This window comes from Phoca vitulina, unplaced genomic scaffold, assembly GCF_004348235.1.
Source record: "Phoca vitulina isolate PV1807 unplaced genomic scaffold, GSC_HSeal_1.0 scaffold25, whole genome shotgun sequence".
NCBI lineage: Eukaryota > Metazoa > Chordata > Mammalia > Carnivora > Phocidae > Phoca > Phoca vitulina.
In genome coordinates, this window is record NW_022589728.1 from 43,351,797 (window position 1) to 43,376,800 (window position 25,004).

Below are 25,004 nucleotides of genomic sequence, written 5' to 3' on the forward strand. Positions count from 1 at the left end.
ATATACATATACATATACATATATAGAGAGAGAATGAATACTACTCAGCCATGAAAAAGAATGAAATCTTACCATTTGTGACAACATGGATGAACCTTGAGGTAATTATGCTAAGCAAAGTAAGTCAGACAGAGAAAGACAAATACTATATGATTTCACTTATATGTGGAATCTAAAAAACAAAACAAAGAAACAAAACAAGGCAAGACAAAACCAGACTCATAGATACAGAGAACAGAATAGTGGTTGCCAGAGGGAAGGAGTTTTGGGGAGTGTGTAAACTGGGTAAAGGGGATCAAGAGGTACAAACTTCCAGGTATAAAATAAATAAGTCATGGTTACATGTTACAGCATGGTAACCATAGTCAGTAATACTGTAGAGCATACTTGAAAGTTGCCAAGAGAGTAAATCCTAAAGTTAACTTTATATGGTGACAGATGGTAACTAGACTTATTGCAGTGATCATTTTGCAATGTATATAAATATCAAATCATTATGTTGTAAACCTGAAACTAATGTAATGTTATATTTCAATTATACCTCAACAAAAAAATTATTGAAAAATAGTTGCCTAGTACCTGACTTCAACAACCTTCATTTAGCATTCGGGGAAGAGAAACTGGGTTTTCTCTGGGCACAGGCAGGCTGTATATATGTGCTGGATACAAGTGTGTGTTCATACACCTCACCACCTGCTTCATATTCATTCTGGCACAGAGCTACACATTGGCTTTCTGTTCCCCATCTCAGCCAGCTCTAATTAAGTTATGTCTTTACCTCTCTGCCATAGCACACTAAAGAAATGGAGTTTCCACTTTAAAAATCAAGTTTATTAAAAATGAAGCAACATGGTGATAATTGGTTTTTAAAATGCTTAAAGAAATTCCAAGTGGAAAACAGGGGACAAGTTACAAAAGAGGAAGAGAAATTAGGTAATAAAGACAAGGACAGTTAAAAGGAGAATAAAATAACAAAGAAAAGTGGGTGAGGTTGACAGGAGATAAATTGGAAAGGGAGAAAGGGTCAAGGAAGAAGCAGAAGGGAAGAAGAGAGATGGCAAAAGCAATGATATGTACTTGAGTAACGGACTCAACCAAGGAAATAGAAAAAGTGAAGGCCAGAGTAAGAATTACAGAGAAAAAGGGCCGGAGACATCCGTGTCTCAAGAATTGCAGATTATTGGTGGCCTGGGGGAACGTGGAGAGGGGTAGATGTATCCCTAAGGAAGTTAGGTGTTTGAATTACTTTGGACAATCTGACAGGGAAACTGTCTCCTGCATATGCTAATTCAGACTCTAAAATTAAAGAGCCAGCCAAGACTCATTACTGAGTTTGGCCGGCCTGTAATGGCAACAGAATTCACTGATGCGTATTTAAACCAAATTTTCTAACCAAGGTCTTAAATAAACAGTCACCAGATGTAACTGAAAAGTAGAATAAGGCTTTCAGTCGTGAGTGTTCCTGTAGGGAAAGTCTGAAAACCCTTCATCTTGCTTTTTCCAAAGTTTTTAGTCATTTGCGGTTCTTAGCCCTGGCTAGTATGTTAGCAACTCTTCCGTAGCTAGACTGTGCGAATCCTTCTAGTATTTACTTTTTCACATTCTGCAGGACAGGGAGAGTGGTTCACACCTGTGATGTGAGCGAAGTCCCTTGGCAGGAATGTTAATTCTATCAGTAACAAAGAAACTTTTGAGGAACTTGGATTCTAATGGGACCACCAGAAACTCCTTCCCCCAAAGTGGGGAAATCCAGAGCAGGTCTTCTCAGCCAGCCCCAATCTGCAAAACCAGAGTTGTCAGAGGAAGGTAGAAATGGCAGGAGGCCTAAGAAATCTTGGGAAGGTGTCATTTGGCTTATGGTCCAGATGCAGAGTCTGGAAACTTGGCACTACTTCGCAAGCTTGCTGTGGATCCCGTGCCGGCAACTGGATGCTCTGTTGAGTCTAGGAACTGATGATCACCAACAGCTTGTGGATAGTTTTCGGTGTTGAGCAGATGCCTTCTGTTACAGTTGGAGCTAAACGCCCTCTTTGCTTACATGTTTCTTAGGTTAAGTGATACGTTACGCGATTTTCAGTAATGAGTAGCAATAATAATCCAGACTGATTTGTATTTGTCAATAGGCTGTTTTTTCATATATATGCTGCTCTATTTTAATATAGTTAGGTTTGATCTCTACAAAATCATGAGGCCCTACCATGCTCAAGTGTTTCTGAGATGCTGGCCAGCCCTCCTGTTCTTGTCCCCAGTCCACATTCTAGATGAAGTTCATTACCTCCAGGTATGCAGAGTTCTTGTCAGTGGTCAGTTCATTCAAACATATTATTCAGCAGTCAGGGTGACCAATGTATCCTGGTTTGCCTGGAACATTTCTGGTTTTAGCACTGGAGGTCCTGCATTCCAGGAAGCCCCTAGTCCCAGGCAACCCAGAATGGTTGGTCACCTTATCATCTACCATGTGCTGATGCAGCTAGCAGAGACCCTAGAAATCACGGTGATTCCTACCCACTCATTTTAAAGTGCTAGTTAAAACCAAGGAGTCCTCTTCGTCAGTTTATTTTCCTTCTCTTTCATGTATTTCCTAGATTGGAGTAGATACTTAAATACCATGATTGAAGATGTAACCATTAGACTGCATTAAAGAATGAAATTAAACAAAAGATACTGCAATGTGTCAATAAGACTTTTATAATCCAGGTTGGGATTTAAAAATTAGTCAAAAACACAAAGTGAATAAAAAATTATTATTCAGCACCTGTATACTATTTGGTACATCAAAGAGATTATTTATAAAATAGTAGCATTTCAGGAAATTTAAAGAATAAAATACAATGGACATACCATCATTCTTATCTAGTTACACCTTTTTTCCCCTGGATAATGTTCATAATAATGTTCAAAATAATGTAAATGTTCACAAATGAAGACTAGTCTGAAGGCCAACAAGTGGTATGTCTACTCCTGGCACAGTTACTAACAGACCACTGGCCCCAGACAAGCTGTACAATTCCCCTGGTTCTAGAATATCCTCATCTGAAAATGCAAGCATCATTAAGAATTTCCCATGGGACAGCTAGCAGAGGAGAAATATTAGAAGTCAGGAGACTCATACTGTACTCTTTGTGCTTTATTTACAACCACGTGGCCTTGGATAAGTGAGTTAGCCTCTCAGTTTCCTGAATCATAAAATGGAAAGTCATTTACAGCGGGCGCCGTGGCTCAGTCATTAAGCGTCTGCCTTCGGCTCAGGTCCTGATCCCAGGGTCCTGGGATCGAGCCCCGCATCGGGCTCCCTGCTCAGCGGGAAGCCTCCTTCTCCCTCTCCCACTCCCCCTGCTTGTGTTCCCTCTCTTGCTATGTCTCTGTCAAATAAATAAATAAAATCTTTAAAAAAAAAAGTCAGGGGCGCCTGGATGGCTCAGTCGTTAAGCGTCTGCCTTCGGCTCAGGTCACGATCCCAGAGTCCTGGGATCGAGTCCCACATCGGGCTCCCTGCTCCGCGGGAAGCTTGCTTCTCCCTCTGCCGCTCCCTGCCACTCTGCCTGCTTGTGATTCCTCTCTCTCTCTCTGTGTCAAATAAATAGATAAAATCTTTAAAAAAAAATTAAAAAAAATAAAAATAAAAATAAAAAAAAAGTCATTTACAACTTATAGAGCATGGTTCTTGTAAAGATCATGATAATGTAGGAAGCATGCACAAATGTCACATTCTGCTGTCCTACACAGTGGTCCCTACAACTTAAGGCAGCATTTAACATGGGTTGTGATGTAGTATAAGGGTTAGTAAACTATGGCCTCCAGGCCAAATGTGGCCCACCACCTATTTTTGTAAAACACGCATACCCACACACGTATATGTACATGAAGTCCTCATAACCAGTCATGCTCATTCATTTACACTTACACCCTGTCAATGATTGCTTTCGTGCTACAACAGCAGAGTTGGATAGTTACGTGCAACAGAGACTGTACAAACTGCCACATCTACCGTATGTAGTCTCTAGCCCCTCGCAAAACTGCTTCACTAACCCTGATCTGGCAGAAAGGCTGCAGGTTGGTGCGCCAACGTCCAAGGCTTCTCTTAGGTTCTGTGTCACGATATGATCATCTCAAGCAAATGATTTACTCTCTCTGGTTCTCTGTCTCTCATACTTCTAAAAACGGGAATATAAATCCAGCCCCTTCTTTTCTCACAGAAATGCTGTTAAGATAGATAAGAAAACAAAAGCATTGATCTTTTCTAAAAAAAGGATTATTTAAATTCAAAGTGTTATTCATAAGGTGGATGATTCAGAAATGAGGACTGACGTGTTGTTACTCTTTGATATTTGATCTCTCGTGTACATCAGGGGGGGATTACTTAGATCAGTGAGAGCATACAGACCCCTGACCATGGTACTACATCAAACTAAGATAATGCACCAGAATTGAATTTAATCACAGTATCCAGTCAGGAGTGTGAGTTTTAATTGCTTCTTTATCCCTTTATCCTCTGAAGACTATCATTAAACATTTACAAGACATGAACTTCAGATGATGCCAACATCGCTGATGAGGTCACCTGACAGCTGGCCATTTTAATCCCAGACTGAGAGAGAGGGGCCTTCAGGCACATAAGGAAGGACCATTCCCCAGACAGAAGCACAGTGGTGGTGGTAGCACATGGGCTGGTTTGCAGAGCAAATACCAAAGATATTTGTTTATGTTAAAACTTTAATTTGTATTTGATTCTTGGACGCATGACCGATATCCAGGCTGGTTAAGCACACACACAAGTGATTTTCAAATCTTTGCCTGGCAAGTGTAAATATTGGGACCCCCTCTTTCCTAAGAACTCCATCAAAGCTCCAGGGAGAATCTCCCTACAGGAGCAGCTCTTAATGTGTCTGAAAGCCCCCGTCTAAGGAGGCCAAGCCTGATCTTTGAAAGTGACCCTGGCCCAGGTGCAGCCCGTTTACAGACCCTACATACAAAACTCCAGATTTATGGCATAGATAAATTGGTAGGCAATCATTTGCTCTATAAAAGGAGTCTTCACTTTTCAAGCTGATTCACTGCCATGTTCTTCTACTGATCTATTACCACTAGTGCAGTTCCAATAAAATCTAATTGTTAGAAATGCAGTACACATATGCTTTTTCATTGCTAATCTGGATGGAAAGATGAAAAGCAGGGGGCACTTATAATCCCCTTGTACCCTAAGATGTAGCTTTTGTCAATGTCTTTTGTTCTCAGCCTAGGAGCTCAATGTTACTTACTCACGATTGGCTGGGAGGGATGGGGCACATGATTCTTTCTTATAACAATGAAACAATATTATGTGATTTTGTTGACTAACTCACTCTGCTTATCTGCATGAAATTTCAAAAAAATGAAGGACCAGTCGTAAAGGAATAGGCTAACTGGCCTTTCGGTGATGAGTCATAGTAATATTAATAATAGCTACCATAATGATGTAATGTATGGTGATTAACATAACATAATAAAATAAAATTTAAAAAAATAATAATAGCTACCATACTCTGTGTTATCATATGCCAAGCAGCATTCTACCTCACTAGCTCACTGAAGCTCAAACAAACCTGAAAGATAGTTGTAATTATTATTATTCCTGTGCTATAGATGGGAAAATCAAGGCACAGAGAGGTAAAATATCCTTCCTCATACTACAAGCCAATACGCGCCAAGTCAGAATTCAAACTCAGTGTGATGGGCTCTATAATTTGTGCTATTAGCCACTCTGCTATCTTGACGAGTAAAGCAACTGTCAGGTGCTGAAATGTAGGAGCAAGAGCACTATATGATATATTTTCCACTTTCAAGAAGCTAGTATGTCAATTATATCTCAATTTAAAAAAAAATACTTTTTTTTAATGTTTAAAAAGAAGCTAATAAGAGGATCTGCTTCAACCCATAAGAGAGAAACTGGTATTAGATTTGTCCTTTGCTTTTAAAGAAAACAAACAAGGGACGCCTGGGTGGCTCAGTCGGTTAAGCGTCTGCCTTCAGCTTAGGTCATGATCCCAGGGTCCTGGGATCGAGCCCCGCATCAGCAAGGAGCCTGCTTCTCCCTCTGCTTGTGCTCTCTCTCTCCGACAAATAAATAAAATCTTTAAAACAAACAAACAAACTAGAAAACTATGCAAAATACATCAAAGAGCTAATTTCATACATTGGAAAGTGATGTCTATGATCCACAAGGTAAAGAAAACAAAAGATGATTCCTATTATGGCCCCAGTTTTCTGCCTGGAGACACATTTCAGGCCATGGAGCAGAGAGGGGAAACCCAAGCATAATACAGTAGCCTTGCTAACTTGCAAAGACAGAGATTAGAGTTCAGGGAGTCTGAGGCTCCCATGTTTATAGGACTGACTACCAGAGAAGAGGTAGCTAAACAGAGAAAGAGGTCCAGTAATCTTCATAAGGTTCTCTTTGAGTCTTTTGTTGCATACTGAACTGTATAGAGTTAAAATTCTACAAGACGCAGCAAAGAACAGGGAGCTGGAGGCTGAACAATTCCCAGAGCCCACGGGGCTGGGAAAATGTTTAATTCTGATCAGCCAAAGTGGAACAAACTCGTTGGGTATGTGGTGCATTTGACAGTTAGACTGGAGAAGTTCTCTCCCAGCCCTGACTTATGTGAAAAGAAAGCTTTCAAGGAGACGAGGCATTTCTCCACAGACAGAAGTGACCCTAAAAGTTAAGAGGGACAGTAGCTATTCTGACAATCCACTGACCACAGGCGGAGTGGGTTTTGCCCTAAAAAAGCAGAATGGGATTAGATGTCTGTTACCAAGCATGCAAGGTTGAATTAGAAGAAAGGGAAGGATATAATTTTGGAGATGTACAAGTCAGACATGCTATTATGGAATCTAATAGAAGGAATTTCAAAAAACACAGGTTCATGCAAGTTCCCTAGAAAGAAAAGATGGGTGGTTGTGTGGGCATGGGTCATCGGGGGATGGAGGATTCATAGGATTGCCCTTTCCCACCACTCCGTGAGGCCAAGACTCCCTGCCCTGTGGTCTTCATCTTTGAGATGAAGGGATGAATTCAGCACAAGGCAAAAAACGTCTACAGATCCTCTCCCCAGACTCTTTTGCTTCTAATCATCATCATAACCTTTAAGCCGAAGTTTATTCATCTGCAAAATGAGGATAATAATAATTAGAGAATCATTATGATGATTTGATAAGATAATGAATGTCAAATTGTTTAGCTAAGGCCATGGAACATAGAAAGTACTTAGTAAATCCTGGCTATGATTATGGTCATGATTTTGTTACCTTTTTCATCATTAAATGATATGTCATTGTACAGAACCAATATCCCAGAGACAATAATTAGGAGTGCTATTTCCCAGTCTCTGTACCCTGACCATAGTGAGTACCACCCTCCAACATGCTCATAGACAACTCTGACTGCGTTAAAATCAGTAACTTGGGGAGAATGAGGCTTTTTCCTTTTTAAGCTTCATCTGCGGAATCCCAAGCAGTTTTGGATGTAATCTTAGTCAACCTCATGTCTACAGGTGTACTGTACTAGCTTGAAAGTTCCATGAAATTCCGTAAGAGCAGACACATTTAAATTATGCCCGCCGTTGTTTGCCCAGGGCTTAGCAAGGTGCTTGGAACTTAGTAGGCGTTCAATAGATATCAGATGAGTGAATATGATCTTCTTTTCAAAAGCCTTATATCCAAGTCATGTTTGGCAGAATCCCTAGTGGCTGTCTTGCTATGCAGTAGTGAGTGCAAGCGTAGTACATTGTAAATGTCACTGTGATCATCCTAAGTAATCATTTAACCTATTTATAATAACTGGACAATTGTTTCTATTCTGTATGAAGTTAAACAAGAAATAATTCATGCTTCATGTTCCATATCCTTCATAATGAGGTCTTCTTACCAGTTTAGTTAGTAAAGGACAGTATATGTCTCACCTTTGTCAAGAATTCTAAAAGGCTTGAAGAAAAATGACTCAGGAGATGAAACAGTAGGAGTCCTGGTGTTATTTATAAATTTTGTGCTGGAAACTATTTCAGGGTCTGTAGCAGCAAATCTCAAGCACCATTTACCTTACCCAATAATTCTGGAGTTTGAGCATAAATGATGGAACAGCTAATGACATGTTACCCCACAAAGTAGCATTAGCTTCCTTTGTCATCCTTGGCCTTTTTTTTTTAAAGAACACATAGAAATGTGTAAATTGCAGTTTATCTCACCACAGAAGCATTTAATCAAATGTACTATAATTATATTTTGGGTGTCTATTCAGAATAATCACTATTTCTTCATTAGAAGAATTTCCTAAAAATTACATTAGTGAGGGTCAATCATAAAAGCATTGGAAATTTAGTTACATTTAAATGTTAAATTTATACCTCAGCCTTGTAGATTCCCTATAAGTAGATTGCCATGGGCAGGATCTTTTCATGAGGATATTCCTTGAACTGATGTTTTACTTTAAGTGAACTGTGTTTGCATTAAAAGCATATTCATTTCCAGGCTCCTTCTTAAACATTTGCTTCTTTTGTTTTGGAATTCAGAAAGCTTTTCGTGTTTAGCTTATTTTTTCCTTCACTGAATAATAATTTTTAGAAAGTTATATTTTAGAAGGTTTTGTGTAAAAAAAAAAAAATTCATCCTTTTAGCAGATAGTCAACTAAAGGGGCTACATTTAACTGCCAAATGGGAACTTCTCAGGTGACCAAAAAAAAAGAAGCTTATTTGCATAAATAAAATGAAAGCCAATAAATTAAAAGCTTATTTGCATAAATAAAATGAAAGTTCAATAACTGAGCCAATATTTACCAAAATTTTCACCATTGTCAACATCTAATTTTGCTCCATTTTCAAGGATGATGGCTTGAGGCAAGAATCATTCACCACGTAGCCACTCTTGTTTTTTCCTTGGAAGCTGAGGTGGAGGAAACTTCACTAATATTTTGCAGCATTAGCCAAGTAGTTTGTCATCTTTTTGTTGAACCAGCTGCCTGGTTCATGGACACACTTATTTTGGATAAATTTATGCTGTCTGACACATAAATGGATATGGAGAATAGAAAGAAATCAAGAGACTTACTCCCAGATCAATTTTCTTCATTGGCCTAAGCTACCTCTAAATTTATTCACATAACACCATCACTCTGGTTTCTGGACATGACACATGTTATTCATTAGTACTTAAATTTTATTATATTTTTAATATAGCCTCTTTTCATTGTTTTTAGTAGTAAAACTTTATTTTATATATGTATATCCTATTTTCCATGGTGTAGCTTCTTGTGACCTTGACACTATGGTATCTAGAAATGAAAAAAAGCCCATCTCAGTGCAGACTCTTGGTCCATCCAGCCCATAATTCTGCTTCTGACAATGGCCCCCAGAGGAATTTTGTGGAGGCGTTGGCTGCCCACCTTGACATGACCTAAAATTATTAAGTGTAGCCTCTCAAATAGCCTCATTTCTTTGAAACCTAGTATGGCTTAATCAGCAGTGAATTTATACTCGCTACCTTAAAAGGTGCAATTTTAGCCTGTCCTACTTATTGGGGGGATAATGGAGATCCACAGTGTAACTGGAAAGGCATTTGTAGGTTTTCAAGACTGATTCCAATTCCAAATAATGATACCAACCCTCAGGTGGACTTCCTTGCAGAGAAATACTTGTTGCTTTTTTTCCTTGTCTCATAGCCAGGTAGTTCTGTATGCACAACAAAACATTCAGTTCCACAGCACGTCAACATTTTTGGTTGTAGCATAGTTTAATCAGAGGTTCTTTGAATAGGTAAAAAACTCTTTTCTCTTTGTTTACAGCCTTTTTTTTTTTTTTTTTTTTTTTACCTTTTTAATGATCATAAAGAAGCCAAGGCTTCCTCTTACAAAAGCCATGATTTTTTTCCCTATAAACTATGTGTTTAAGTGCTTGGATTTTATAAATCATTAGCCTGGCCATGGGGAAGTGAGAATCACTGGTCAGAGGTTCATAGAGTCTCCCTTGTGACCTCTTTCATGAACGGACATCTTCCTATCAACCAGTTGGCCTTCAATACCATAATCATTGAATAGTGGGTGACAAAATTGGGGCTCCAGCTCTCCCATGTCACCCAGGCATTTCTGCAGTACTCCTGCCAACCAGCCTTGCAGAATTATCAAATTCAGTATGAGAAATAAGTCTAGAACAGCATGTCCATGTAATACTTCCAATTTGTCTCATTCCTTTGTCTCTGCTTGCCAACAGAATGGGAGGTGGCAAGCAGAGACAAAGGTTTATATCTTAACACCTGCCTTCTATTGCACAGTAGCTTTGTAACTTTTTTGCATCTGTAGCCAGAAATCAAAATCTGTTCGTATGAGCACAATTATAGGAAGACCCAGGATAATTTTAAGGCTTTCATTGTAAATGCCACACTAGAAACAATTTTTAGAGTCTTCTTAAGTTCAAGACCCACATACATTGAATGTTCTGACAGTATGCTCTGTCAGAAACCATTTTTACTGATGTTTTCTTAGTGAGCATCATTCCCCAAGTGTGGAGAGAAACTGCAGAAAAGCATTTACAAGGAATCACATTGGCTCAGATAGGTGGGAATTTTACTGACATGAGGCCATGAAAGAAGAGTGGGTAAGTTCTGTATGGACAAAGGGAGAATGATAAATTAAGACCAATATATAAAAATGAGTAAGATTCAAAATTAGCCCTCCCAAACAAGTATCGATGTTATTTTGTGTTACAAAAACATACAGAAGGACAGAGTGGTATGGGTGTTTCTTTACGGCTATATCTGAAGCTATAAATACACACGCACACACATAAATCATAAACCCAAAGATAAGGACCTTATTACATACCAATGTGATTGTTTACTTAAGGTCTGTAGGTAGATGGTATTAAATTATAATGTTCTAAAAGGTAAAAGCATGACTCTCATGTGGAAGGTGGAAAGCAGTTCAAGAGATAAATAAGGATATTAACGGGTCGGGAGACGTTAAGGACAAGCCCCATATTATAGCCACAGAAACACAGATATATATATCTATCAGTGCTCAGTGCTTTTGCTTATTCGGGTGCTCATGGATAAAATTATAGATGATGACTTTGTGACAAACTTAACTTTTGAGAAGTGAGAATGTGATTTTTCTTTTATGGTTTATAGATGGGTGGTATTAAGTTATAATTTTCTAAAAGGTAAAATCATGATGTTCATGCAAATATAAAATAAATACATGTCAAAGAATTTTATTCAATTAATTAATAAGGAATCCAGTAAGATATTAATACCAATTTATAGAGCATTTGAGAAACTAGGCAATTTAATAAAGAAATATTAGGATGAGATTGCTAGATTAGATAAAAACTGGTTAATGTCTTAAAGGCCAATAAATTCTAACCTTTGGGATTATCTGTTCTTTGGGACAGAAATCATTTTCATCTCTACTAGACAAAAATCTATGAGTTAAAATATAAATTCACTAAGTCTGCGACCTTTAATCAATAGTAAGCAGTGAGTCAAACTAAATACATTCTCCTAGGAAATCTTTAGGTGGACTTTGCTCCTGAATGACATTGAAAACATGTGCTGCCCACCTTTTTGCCCTGTTTTCAAGTTGTGGCTGATTTCTGTAACAGTGGTGAAAGGTACAAGAACATATTGTGTAATCCGTAAGAGAGCATTTGGATCTCAGCTTGTATATGAAATATCACATGTTTTTAGTAATGAGAACCTACCTGGCAAGAGCTGAGAATAGAATCCCCGGAAAGTAGGCTTTACTTACCAAGAGTGGCTGGAGAGAGAGAGAGGATGAAACCAATCAATATTCTTCTCTACTTTTGTCCAATTTGATATTTAATAATTCTTTCATTTATCCATTTAGTGAGTCAACAAATATTTATTGAGCTTCTATTACATGCCAGGCGTTGGGAATTGGGACAAAAAGACCAAGTTCTTGCCCTTATGGAGCTTATATTCCAATGGGAAAGACAAGCAGCAAATTATAAAACCATTACAAGAATAATATACTTTTAAACAGTGAAAAGGGGGATAACGAGGGATCAGGGGGAGGAGTTCTAGATAGAATGGTCCGGGAACTCTCGGGAGGACTGGCAGGCCCTTGAGAGTGTGGCCCAGACAGAGCAGAGGACTTGGTGACAGATGGGCTCTGCTGTTCATCTTCTGATAGGCAGTCCCAGGCTGCCCACTGTATGAACATAATTCTTCACTGTTTTATGGTCCAGGACACCTCCTATTTGAATTTCTGTCTCCATGTCATGAGGCAGAAATTGGTATGGGGGACCAGAGCAGTGAATGGGATAAATTGTGCAAATAGTTACCCACTGGGGAGAAAGTAGTTACAGATTCCTGGGATAGGGCAGTGAGAGAAGGTATAGAACACTGGTTAGGAGCACAGTTTTTAGATCAGAGGCACCTGGATTTGAATCCTATCTCTACCACTTACTATTGTATGACTTTAGACAAGTTCCTTAAATCTATTTTCTATCTGTTAATGCCACGTGATGACCATCCCTTCATGGGGTCACTGGGAGAACTACATAAAATCATCTCCATAAAGCCCTAAGCACACAGGAAGCACTCAACACATAGTGTCCTTGTTATTCCCGCTGTGGGAGAGTCTGTACCAGCTTCGTGCAGCAGGGATTAGTTAGTCTTGCTGTTGCTCTGTAGTTCTTCACTTTGTGGAAAGATGAATCACTATCACAGAGTTCAGGTACATGTGAACTGGAGGCTCACCAGGGCTGAGGGTGGTGACTAAGCTATGTGGCCAAAGTTATCCCAGCAGCCAATCCAAGCTTTTCAAAGAGATGGAAGTTGTAGGCTTATGCCTGGACCTTTTTAACATAGACTCGGCAATTCTTGGATAAATTAAGAGTTTAGAAACTAAAATTATAATACTTTTTATGGAGTTTTGATTGGGGATGTTTTCCCTTCCCTTTCCTGTCCTGTCCTTTCCTTTCATTTACTGGTTTTTTTTTTGTTTGTTTTTTGTTTTTTTTTTTCCCCTTTCCTACTTAGAAGTTGCTTTCTCTTCTGGAGAGCTATGGGTTAGGAAGCTATTAATTAACTGCTTCTCACTCTAATTTTCAATGAGATTTAATACAGTAGGGATAAAGCTGCCCTTTTTGAAAAGAAAGATTAAATGTCTGCAAAGCCCATGAATTGATTTTCTAATTGTTTTGGCAGTAATGTTTTTCATTGATAATGTTGCTAAAAGAAATAATAATTTTAATTAAAGTTTAAATGTCTTTTTAGATTTTATAGATTCTAGGGGGACCATTTTCTTGCAGGGAATAAGACCATAACATTCTTCTCTAACCCCACAATTATGATCAGGGGAATGTCTGTAATACATTCCATTGCAATTAAATTGCATACCCCAGACTGTTCAAGATCTGTTTATAAAGGAGAAATGGATTTTCCACAGCTGCTTGCCTGTTAGTGCATCTTTCATGCAACATTGCAGCAGCAATGTATATGCTGAAATAACAGACTTGAATTTAAACTTTCAAAGCTTTCAAATCTTTCAAAAACTTCTCATTCCATGAATTGCTTAATTTGTATACATGAAAATGCACTGATTACAAATGAATGAGAGTTAACCTACAAAAAGAGGAGGCTATGAGAATCTTTGTATATTTACCCCCCCCCAAATTTTCAGGAATTAGCAGGTATTCAATCTTGTTCCAGTATTCTGCACAGACCACAGTCATTACTGAGATCTCTCTGTGAAGATTGGAATCTGGTGTGAACAGTATGGGGCAGGTTGGATATTTCTTACAATATTCATGGGACCATTTTCACCCAGTCAAACAGCTGGAAAATATTTTCTGAGATGAATGTTTATAGAACAGATTTGGAGAGGAGAGGAGAGAAGGGGATGGGAAGGAGGAGAAGGAAAAATAATCCAAGCCAGGTCAAGGTGGGGTCATAAAGAATAGACGTCATGGTCCAGCTATTTCATCTTTAAGAACAGTTGTCAGAACTTTAACTTATTAAATTATAATTTTAAGTCCCTCCAAGTTGCATTTAATTGATCAAGCTGCTGTGTATGTATCGGGTCATCCCTATGGATCTATAGCATCTATTAATTGAGTGCCTACTAATTTTCACCAGAACCTTGAAAGTCAGATCTTAGTAGCCCCATTTGATGAGTGGGAAAACTGAGGCTAAAAAGCCTTATATGATTCACCCAAAGTCACCCAGTTATTAAGCAGAAGAGTTTGAATTTGAACCCAGGCCTATCTGACTCTAACTCCTGTGTTCTCTGCTGTATCTCCCTGCGTAGGTCCAACTTCTTGGCTGACATACTCAAAGATATGTCTTCACATCCTTAAATTCCAAACCTCCCTTAGAAATAATTTCCTAACAGTGAACTGCCCTAATAATGTTGTAGTTTATTTCCAGGAGCTGAATGTTGGCCTTCAGAGCAGGCTCCTACTTACCAGCTTTCTATTTCTAAAAAGCATTTGATGATTCCCTGTTCAGAGCTCATATACCTGTCAAAAGAGACTGCAATTTATCCCCAGGGATAGTTAACATTCCTTCCACCCATGAGAGCATGTCAGGTGCTCTCAGAAATTGCAGTGCAGGCTCTCCCTCAGTGCTGGTCTTTTAGACTAGTAGCTGTCACTGATAAAATGTCTCCTTGGAATTGCAGAGACAAAGCTGCAAGGCAGCCAACAGGACCACCTCGTAACGCCTGTGGTTATCAGCATCCTCACTGGTAATATCGGATTTTCTGGAGTTGTTTTAGTTGTATGAAATGTTCATGGGAACTTCGATGATCTCTGAGGAAATGCCTTCTGTAATGTTCCAGTTGTGAGGGGAGGCAGCCAGATTCCCACCCATCTGGCAGGCAAGTTCTTTCAGGCTGAGCCTGAATGGGAATTTCAGAGGCCTGGAGAGGGCATACACAAGTATATCTTGCTTCTGTTTTTTCAATATGGAATTTGGAGCCTTTCCTGTCAGCCATCATGCAGTGTCTTTAAGAAGCGCTGAATTGGAGGAAAACAGCCCCAAGTGAGCCATACTCTGTCTGCTGGAATGAAATGTCCTTTCCTGTTTCTTCATGTACACGGTTCTAATTCATCTTCCATCTACTTTCAGTGACTTTCACTCTTTGAACTCCTTGACTTTGTCCTTAACTTGTACATGAATTTGCTTTCCACCTGATGCTCCTCACCAGCTTTAGCTGGTTCTGAAATGTTACTGTTTCTGTTAAAATGCTTCTTGCTCCTACCAAAGTAAACACACAGATTTGTCTCTCCTGGGTGTGCAGTGAGATCATGACATAAGGAACCTTCTGGTTTTAAAATGGACCTCTGGCCTTTTCACTGGGAATTTTGGTTATCTTCATCCATATGCTTTCTAGAGAATTTCAGAAACTAGGATATTCTCATGTGGCCTGGTCTTTGACACCTGCCCCCCAGATAATACCTCTTCCCTAGCCTTCTCTTCACTACCATGATGTTTACACAACTCCACCTCTATATTCCTCTGTAGCATCTCCCTAAGGTGCAACTCTAGTCTCCCCGCCTTCCTGCCCATTGGTTCCCAAGGGCTCCCCATTTATGAACTACATTCCGTCTATTTTCAGCCTTATATTCAGGACCTTCCACAGTTGGTTACCAATAATTGATCTGCCAATAATTAACCTAAGTTACCCCCACACACACATCACCCAAACTGGAATGCTCATGTACTCTTTCACCTGGAATGTCTGTACCCCATCTCTTGTCTGTTGACATCTTAAGTACTTATGTTAAAAATCTCTTTTACAATTCCGTATCAGTCCTCACCTTTCTCTACCCGATATTGTGGCCCTGGAGACTGTTATGGACTGCATTAACAAATCACTCCTTCCCTCTGGCTTATGATTGGGTTTGACCATGGGGAGGCCCCGTAGGCTACAGGAGGCACCAGCAGGAAACTGATTGATTCCCTGGCTTGTACAAATAGCCACGACTGCTCTGGTGACCCTCTCCTGCAGCCAGAGCTGCTTTTTTTGCCTTCTAAGCCTAGGAATGGTAATAGCTTCTTTGTTGCCAGCCCTAGGGTGTATCAGCATCTCTTCTGAGCTTTATTTAACCCCAACCACTCTTTGTAAATAGTCCTTTCATCAAATTCTCCAAGTTACCTTTTTGGAGCATCCCATCTGTTTCCTACAAGGACTCTGGTACAGCACCTTCAAGGCCCAGTTTACTTATAAAATTCACCAATTTCATTCATTAGCTCAACAAATACACATTTGTCTTCTATTTGGCACTATGTTACAGGCATTGGTGACAGAGTAGAGAACAAAACAGAGGCCTTACCTTAAGGGAGTTTACAGTATAATGGGGAAATCAGATTTCAAACGTGCAATTATAACAAAAGATGGTGGAGATTATAAGAGAAGTATGGAGTGCACAAAGCAAGGGGACCTAGTCTGGGGGCCAAAGAAGGTCATTCAGTTACATGAGCCATCTGCTATTTCTTTGTCCTTTCCTCGTGGCACTCAGTACATTCTGTGTTATTATTGCTTGTGGACACTCTGTCAAAAGCTGTCTCTTTTGAGAGCAGCAGCTGTGTCTTTTTCCATCTTTATGCCTGCCTCAGTCCTTAGACCACTGCCTAGAATATTGTAGGAACTCAAGTATTTGCCCAATTGAACTGGATTGAGCCTTCTGAATATTTGTGGACCTCAGCTCCAGCCCAGCCACTGATGGTGTTACATTATCAGGCTGGATGATGGTCAGATCCCACTTTTTTCAGAGCCACTGGGCTAACAGAAAACATGTTTTACTAGTTTAGAAAGAAAAATTATTGAACTGGAAGAACTCTCCTCCACACGGGTGAAGGGTTTACTAGGCATTGTCAGCTGAATACGCCCTGTTTTGGATATTTCCTGGCAGGCATTGGAGTCATTAGTTGTCAGAGGTGAGGTTTGAGTTTTTCTTTTACACTTATTTTTTTGCCTCACTGGCTTGTGTTTGTTTAATAGCACCATAGCTGAACTCAATGTGAAATATGAATGGAGATAAATCCAAATTCTACTTCAGAGCAAGGAGTTTGGGGCCATAGATAGAGATTAACCTTGACACAAAGTTTTAAAAACTTGGGTTGGGATAGAGAAAATCTAGACAACATCCTGAGGCCACAAAGGTCTCAGAAACAAGGACAGGATCCAATCCACAGGGCAGGAAGTAGAGGACTATGAGAAGAGAATGCTTTTAATATGGTAGACCAGAAGTTTGTAGACACATTTTTCCCCACCAAAAATAATTGTGGATAAAACAATAATTGCCTTTCTATAATACATGGCTTAGTGAGGCAAAGTAAGGGAATTCCTCAGAGATGAAAAATGATAAAGCAAGAATTGATAGAGGTTAGAAAACTCTGGAGCCTAGCAGAGGGTATCTTGTGTGAGGGTATCTGCCAATCTGTTTCCCTGAACCATGGTTTTTAATGAGCAGTGAGTGCATCTGGAGACAAAGGGGCCCTAGTGTCCTTAAATAAGATATTGATTAACTTTGGCTAAGTATGTGAGCTATGATTTCTAAGGTCTCCACTGAAGGAATTGAAATAAAACGTGTAATCTTCAAACTAGTAGAGTGGGAGGGGGGAGAAAAGGAATGATAGGAGGGGGAAAAGTCAACACAGATGAGGGCAAGAAAGAAAAGGGGGAAAAAAACAAATCTAGAAAACAAAATTAACTAATAGAACGCAAAAACTAGGATGGCATAAATGAATTCAATTTAATAGTAATCACAATCTTCATAAAGAAATTATACTGTCCAGTTAAAATTCAAGCTGTTAGACTAGATTTTTAAAATTCAACTTTAAAGTCTTCATAAGAGAAACCTCTAAAAACATAAGGAGCAAGGAAGAGTGCAAGTAAAATGATGGGGGAGTGGGGCGCCTGGGTGGCTCAGTCAGTTAAGCGGCTGCCTTCGGCTCAGGTCATGATCCCATGGTCCTGGGATCGAGCCCCATGTTGGGCTCCCTGCTCAGTGGAGAGTCTGTTTCTCCCTCTCCCTCTGCCTGCCTCTCTGCCTACTTGTGCTCTCTCTCTATCTCTCTGTCAAAGATATAAATAAAATCTTTTTAAAAAATGATGGGAGAAGACATACTAAGGTAAAGGAAGAAGGTATGGCTATATTAAATATTAGGAAAAGCTAACTTCAAGACAAAAAGCATTACTAAAAATGAAGAGGATAACTACACATTAATAAAGATGTTCAATTTATCAGGAAGCTGTAATTCTAAATTTGTATGCCCCTAATACTGTAAGTTTGAAATATATAAAAAAGAAATTGCTGGAACTACAAAAAAAAATATCCAAAATCACAGAGGGACATTTTCACATATCCCTCTCAAAATTGATAGCTCAAATAGACAATAAATAAGTTAGGTGTTAAAAGATTTGAAGAAACAAGCTTGATCTCACGCATATACACAACACACAGAAAGCACATTCTTTTCCACACATGGAACATTTATAAAAATGGATCACACAATAGGCCACAGAGAAAATCTCAATAGATTGAAAAGAATCTGTATCATATAGCCTGCATTCTCTGTAAGTTAAATTAGAAATCAATAATGAAAAAATAACTAAGGGAACCCCCATACTTTTAAAAATTAGAAAACACATTCTAACTTATGTATCAAAGAAAAGAAATCAAACCAGGAATTGGTGAATATTTAGAACTGAGTGATCTTGAAACTACTCCTCAGAATTGGCAGGATATAGATAGCTGAAGCAGCAGTAGGAGGAATATTGCAGCCTTATTGCTTATGCTGGAGACAGAGAAAGCTGCAAAGCAATAAACTGAACATTCAACTCAAGATGTTAGAAAAAGAAAAGCAAATCAAGCCAAAGAAGGAGGGATACAATAAATTTGAGTAGAAATCAATGGAAGAAAAACCACTCTATAGTAGAGAGTGTTAAAAAAATTGTCTTTTTCTTTTTTTTTTCAAAAAACTAATACGACTGACAAACTGCTGGCAAGACTGATGAACAAAAAAGAGAGAAGACACTAATAACTAATATGGAGAATGAAAAAAAGTGCATTCCTATACATGCAGACATAAACAGAGTTAAAAACAGGATATTAGTGATAACTTCATGCTGATTATTTTGATTTTGATTATTTTGAATATTTGGGCAAAACTCACACGTTCCTAAAAAATATAATTTCCAAAGTTAATTCAAGAGGAAATACAAAATCCCAATAGCCCAATAACCAGGATAGAAATCGAATCATTAGTTAAAATATTTACCATAAGCAAAGTATCAGACTTAGATGGTTTTGTAAAGAGTTCTACCAAAAAAAACAGGAAATGAATCATTGTAATCTTACACAAACTGCTCCAGAGTGTACAAAAGAAGGAACACCTGCCTTTTTATGAATCAGATATATCCTTGATGCTAAAAATGGATAGCCACAAATAGAAAATGCAATTTTTTTTAAATGTAGAATTTACAATTAGCGACAAAGAGTATAAGCCTTGGAGAAAAGAAAACTAACAAAAGGTATGCAAGCTGTATCACAAAACTTTAAAGATGCTACAGAAGACTTCAATAAATAGGAAATATCAATATGCCATTTTCATGGATAAGAACACAATAGCCTAATATAAAGATGTGAGTTCTCCCCAAATTGACATGTAGATTTACACAATTTCCATCAAAATCCAAGAATATTTTTTGTACAATTTTAAAATGATTCCAAACTTCATCTGAAAGATCAGTTAAGAATAGTAAGACATTCCTGAAGAGGAGGGAAGAGAAGGTGGGGGAATTTGCTCTGCCCAATTACAAGAAATAGAAAGCAGTAGTAATTAAGCTACTAGTAGTAATTAAGACACTTCTTATTCCTAGTATCTAAAATATTTTAAGAATTCCTACAAGTCAATAAGAAAAGACAAATCAATTGAAAAATGGGCAAAAGGCACGAGCAAGTATTCTACAAAAGAGCAAACATAAATGACAAAAAAATGCATATATGAAAACATGCTCAATCTCATTAATAATTTTGAAAGTTAAAGTTAAAACCATAATGAGATAATATTTCATACCCACCAGATTAGCAAATATTAGCTTGACAAGAGCAAGTGCTCTTGTGAAACAAGAGGAAGACTCATATACTGACAGCAGAAGTGCACACTGAAAAGGGCAACATTTTGGAATTACACGATGAAATTAAACACACACCTACTCTATAACCCAGCAAGTCCATTCCTTTATTTAGATGCTAGAGAATGCTGATAACAACATATAATAACAGAAAACTGGAAACAACCTAAATGTCCATCATCAGGAAAATGAATAAATAAATTCAATGAAATAATGTACAGCAATAAAAAAAATGAAAATACCACAGCTATACACACTGAGTGGAAAAACCAAGTCACAGAAATATATCTGGTGTATGTGTTTCAAAGGCAGACAGTATTAAACTATTTATTTATTTATTTATTTATTTATTTATTTATTTGTAATGCCATATAAATATAGGGTAAAACTAATTTTTTAAAAATCAAGGAGTGATTAACACACAAGCAGAATGGGAAAGTGGGTACCTCTGGAGGGAGGAAAGTTTCAACGAGGGGCGGGGGAACTCATAAAATGGGCTTCAAAAGTACTGGTAGTATCTTTCTTGCAGTGGATTGTGGACATTTGCATACTTTTTATATTGTCACCCATCCTGATATGCATTTGTGTTCTCTTCAATCTTATGTATGTGAAGTTCACAATAACACCACACATAAATAAATAAGGCCAGAGGATAACGAACTGCAGTTGGAATCCACAAACTGGGCCCAGGAGGTTTTGAAGGATGACTAACGGAGGGCAAAGACTCCCCAAGGCTGTGGTCCATGGTGGAAGCTAGAGAAAAGCTTCTGGGGCAAAGGTGCCTGCTGATGCCCTTAGAGGTTGTTGGGAAATTTCATGGGAAGTATATGAATGATTTGAGCAAAAAAACTTGAGCAAAAGAGTATGGGCTTTCTTTTGAATCCAGGAAGGTACATAATTTGCACTCTTGCAGATACAAAAGCAGATATTATCTTTTTATAAATAAATAGGACATTTCTATCAGTTACTTAAATAAAGTTTTATCTTCTTTAACGTGGCAGATAGTCCCGAAGTAGGCAATGTAGAGCCTATTCAGTGGGCTAGCAGTGTTTTCGAAATCCAGGCTCCTTCTGTCTTTCCACTTGGCCACTTTTAGTGTGGGGGCTTTATTACCCCATGCAGCTCCAAACTTTTCATCTACTTTTATGCAGCACTAGGGCATTTCCCGACTCTTGTTGGCAAAGTAAAGGCTTTCCTAGAACTTTCCCACAGCCTGCCACTCCTATCCTAGTAGTAAGAATGGTATTCACTTGGCCATTTCTTGCTGCCAGAGAGCTTGGGAAAGTAATGATTTTGCCCCTGCAGCCTGCATAGTAGGAGCAGGAAGGGTGAAGCAGGGAAGAGCAGCAATGGTTTCTGAGCAGCTATTCAGCAATCTCTGTTGAAATACTTCACTAAGAATTCTTCCTCTTTTCTCCCCAGGAGCCAGTCTACTTGATGACCTCTATAAATATTTCTCCTTCCATCACTCCCATGGAGACACCATGACTGTCATGGATCCAAAGCAGATGAACGTGGCTGCTGCTGTTTGGGCTGTTGTCTCTTACGTCATCGCGGACATGGAGGAAATGCTGCCCAGGTCTTAGCAAGAACAGGAAAGAAAGCACTTTCGTCCTTTCTGGCCAGGAATGCTGGGTCTGCAGCTCCAGGAAGTCCCTCTTCAACTAACACTTTCTTCTCACCTGATCCATTTTCAAAGCACAGTACTTTCTCATACTTTCTGTTACCATCCTTCTTGATACTTTCCAAATTCTCTGTTTCTAGAGGAAGAAATGATCCTCACCCCCACATAGAGTCAAAATATGGTAGGGATCACAGTGGGGACCTTTATTTATACCACCTGTAAAAATTATTATTTCTACTTTGAAAGTAAATACTGGATAAATATTTGGAAGATCTCTGGGTTTTATGTGTGTATTGATGAACATTAAATCAAATGCAGTGATACCAATTTTTATGTTATTTATTGAAGGAGTTGAGGAATACGCAATCGTAGTATGGTCTTAGTTGAATGTGTGGAGGCACTTGGCTTTCTAATTTGTACATTTTCATCTCATTAGAATTTTTAAAATGAAATGTGAATTTTTTTAATTAACAGGAAAAAAAGATGTCACCATTTGAAGATAAAAATCAAGTGTGTATAATCTAGTTGCCTTATTAAACATAATGACTAAGGTCTATCACCAGGCAAGTGATAGTAATATTTGACATTTATGTTTTATATATTTCACACAATATTTCTATGAAGTTGGAGCTTATTCCCATTTTGCTGTTAATGGAGTTGAGGCCCAGTGAGGCTAAATAATACTTATAGGGCCCAATAGAGCAAAAACATTGATCCTCGTCCACTCTGGGAACAATACCTACTATTCTTCCACACACAATGTCCAGTATTTAATTAAAAAAATAATTTAAAAAACTGCAAGAAAAAAATAAATGCATTGTCAAGAGTTAAAGCAAGTAAGAGAGCCAGACTAAAAGATGACCTAGAACTGTCAGAGGGGACTCTAACATAACTGCGATTGATACATTAAAGATCTAGAACTACATGTATGAACAGAAGAATTTCAACAGAGAGATGAACACTATAAAAGAGTCAAATGTCAATGCGAAAATAAAAAATATAGTATCAGAGATGAAGCATTTCCTAGTTGGGTGTTTTAGCAGACTGTGCTGAGGAAAGAATGGATGAACTTGAATATAGGTCGATAAAAATTGCCCAAACTAAAACAGGAAGGGAAGAAATAGTGAAGGAAAACAAACAAACAAGCACCAGAATGGAGCTTCCAAGAGTTGCGATCTAATATGTATGTGGTCTAATATACATGTCATTGGGTATCAAGGGACCTAACATACATGTAATTGAATTTCCAGAAGGGGAAGACAAAGTATCAGTTTTATTAATGGTAATAATTAAAAGGATTGACAGACACAGTAGGTCTTTCATTTCTGGCAAGGCAGCAAACTGGTACTTTGACACTTACACTGAAAACCAAAAATTCTGGATACCATCTGAGAAACAGTTTCTTAAATGTATGAGTTAACTGGTTAAAAGGTAAAGAATATTAGACAAAAAATTAACTGAAGGCAAGAACCAAGAGGGAGACACAGAACATTAAACCACCTTTCTCTTTGAGAAAATTTGCAGAAGGTGGTGAACTACACTTCCATTTTCATTGCTTTTCAGGGTTCAGAGGACTGTAGACAAATCCCAAAGCCTGCCATATTAAGGATACTAGAGACCCCCCAATAAAATTGAGACCTCAAAGGATTATACCTCAATACTATGGTGAACTAAAAATAAATTTGAAGACTGCAAAGAAAATTACCATTATTGAATAAGTGCTGAGTGGAGGGTCCGAAGAAATTCCCATAGATAAAGTTACGATAATATGAACTCACAGTCAAAAGAAAAAAAAAAACTAAAAAAAAAAAAACAAAAAGAAAGACCCATAACATTCTGAGCAAAAACAAACTAAACAAACAAACAAACCATAATTAACCTGCAGTGTCCTCTGATATTGGAATTTTTAGATTGAGAATTTTCTAAACTCTATTATGTTTAAGGAAGTAAAAGAAGAGATTGAAAATTGAGTGAGAGAGCACAGGGCTATAAAAAGTGAACAGGCATATTGTAAAAAAAAAAAATAACAACAACAAACAGAACTTCAAGAAATATAGACAACTGGAAGTGAAATTTAAAAATTAGAGAGTCAGGGGCGCCTGAGCAGCTCAGTTGTTAAGCGTCTGCCTTTGGCTCAGGTCATGATCCCAGGGTCCTGGGATCGAGCCCCGCATCGGACTCCCTGCTCAGCGGGAAGCCTGCTCCTCCCTCTCACACTCTCCTGCTTGTGTTCCTGCTCTCGCTATCTCTCTCTCTGTCAAATAAATAAATAAAATCTTTAAAAAAATATTAGAGGGCCAGTTTAACTGCAGATGAGAGAATTCATGAACTGAAAGAATAGTGAAGAAACTAATGAGAATTTAGCACAGAATGAAAAAGATATGGAAAATATGAATGAAAGGTTAAGAAATGTGAAAGAGTTAGATCATCTAATATATATTTAATCAGGGTTGCAAAAAAGAAAAAGTAGGACAAAGAATTATAATAAATGAGAAAAAATAATATAGAACATGAGAATAAGAAGAAATAATAAATGAAAATCTTCCAGAAATAATGAATTAGATCAGTTCACACAGTCAAGAAGTCCAGTGAATCCCAAACAGCAGAAATGAGAAGAAATCTACACTAAGACATATTGTAGAGAAACTGTAGACCACAAAAGTAAAGATCTTTGAACCAAGAGAGAAGAGATGAATTATTTTAAAAGGAGCAACAATTAATAATAGCTAACTTCTTAATAATAGCAACAGTGCAAGTCAGAAGACATTGGAAAGGTATCTTCAACATGCTAAGAGACAAATTTGTCAACCTAAAAATTCTATGCTCAGAAGTATCATTCAAGAACGAGAACAAAATAAGGATATTTTCAGGCAAATAAAAACAGAGAGTTTACCACCAGCAGACCTTCACTAAAGGAAATGTGAAAATGTGTACTCCTGGCAAAACTCAATGGTCCTAGAGTGAAGACAAGAAATGAAGAGTGTTGGCTCCACACGAAAGATCAGTGATCTTTTAGGCCCAACTACAGGCAATTACAAGGACTTTGCCTGGCAGGCCTCACAGGGGAAAACTATCCTCCTCATGCAAGACTTGGTACACAGCTGGTGCATTATAGTTTTCTGAAGGGAGTTGCAGTCAAGGACTCAGGACCTCTGGGCCAGCCATGTTCATAAACATATCTGCATTCCAAGCCCAACATCTCCATTCAGAGGCCTCCTTTTTGGGAATCTTGACTAAGATACTTT

The 25,004-nt window shown here is 38.2% G+C and overlaps 1 protein-coding gene across 1 annotated transcript in view; it reads left to right on the forward strand.

Annotated features, from left to right (window-relative positions):
- Positions 1–22,124, forward strand: part of CPQ (carboxypeptidase Q) — a 443,268-nt gene extending 421,144 nt beyond the window's left edge. Inside the window, exon 8 of the mRNA XM_032421783.1 lies at positions 21,558–22,124. Coding sequence (XP_032277674.1) covers positions 21,558–21,721 — 164 coding nt within the window. The 3' untranslated portion in view covers positions 21,722–22,124. The remainder of the gene's footprint in view (positions 1–21,557) is intronic.
- The last annotated feature ends 2,880 nt before the right edge of the window (positions 22,125–25,004 follow it).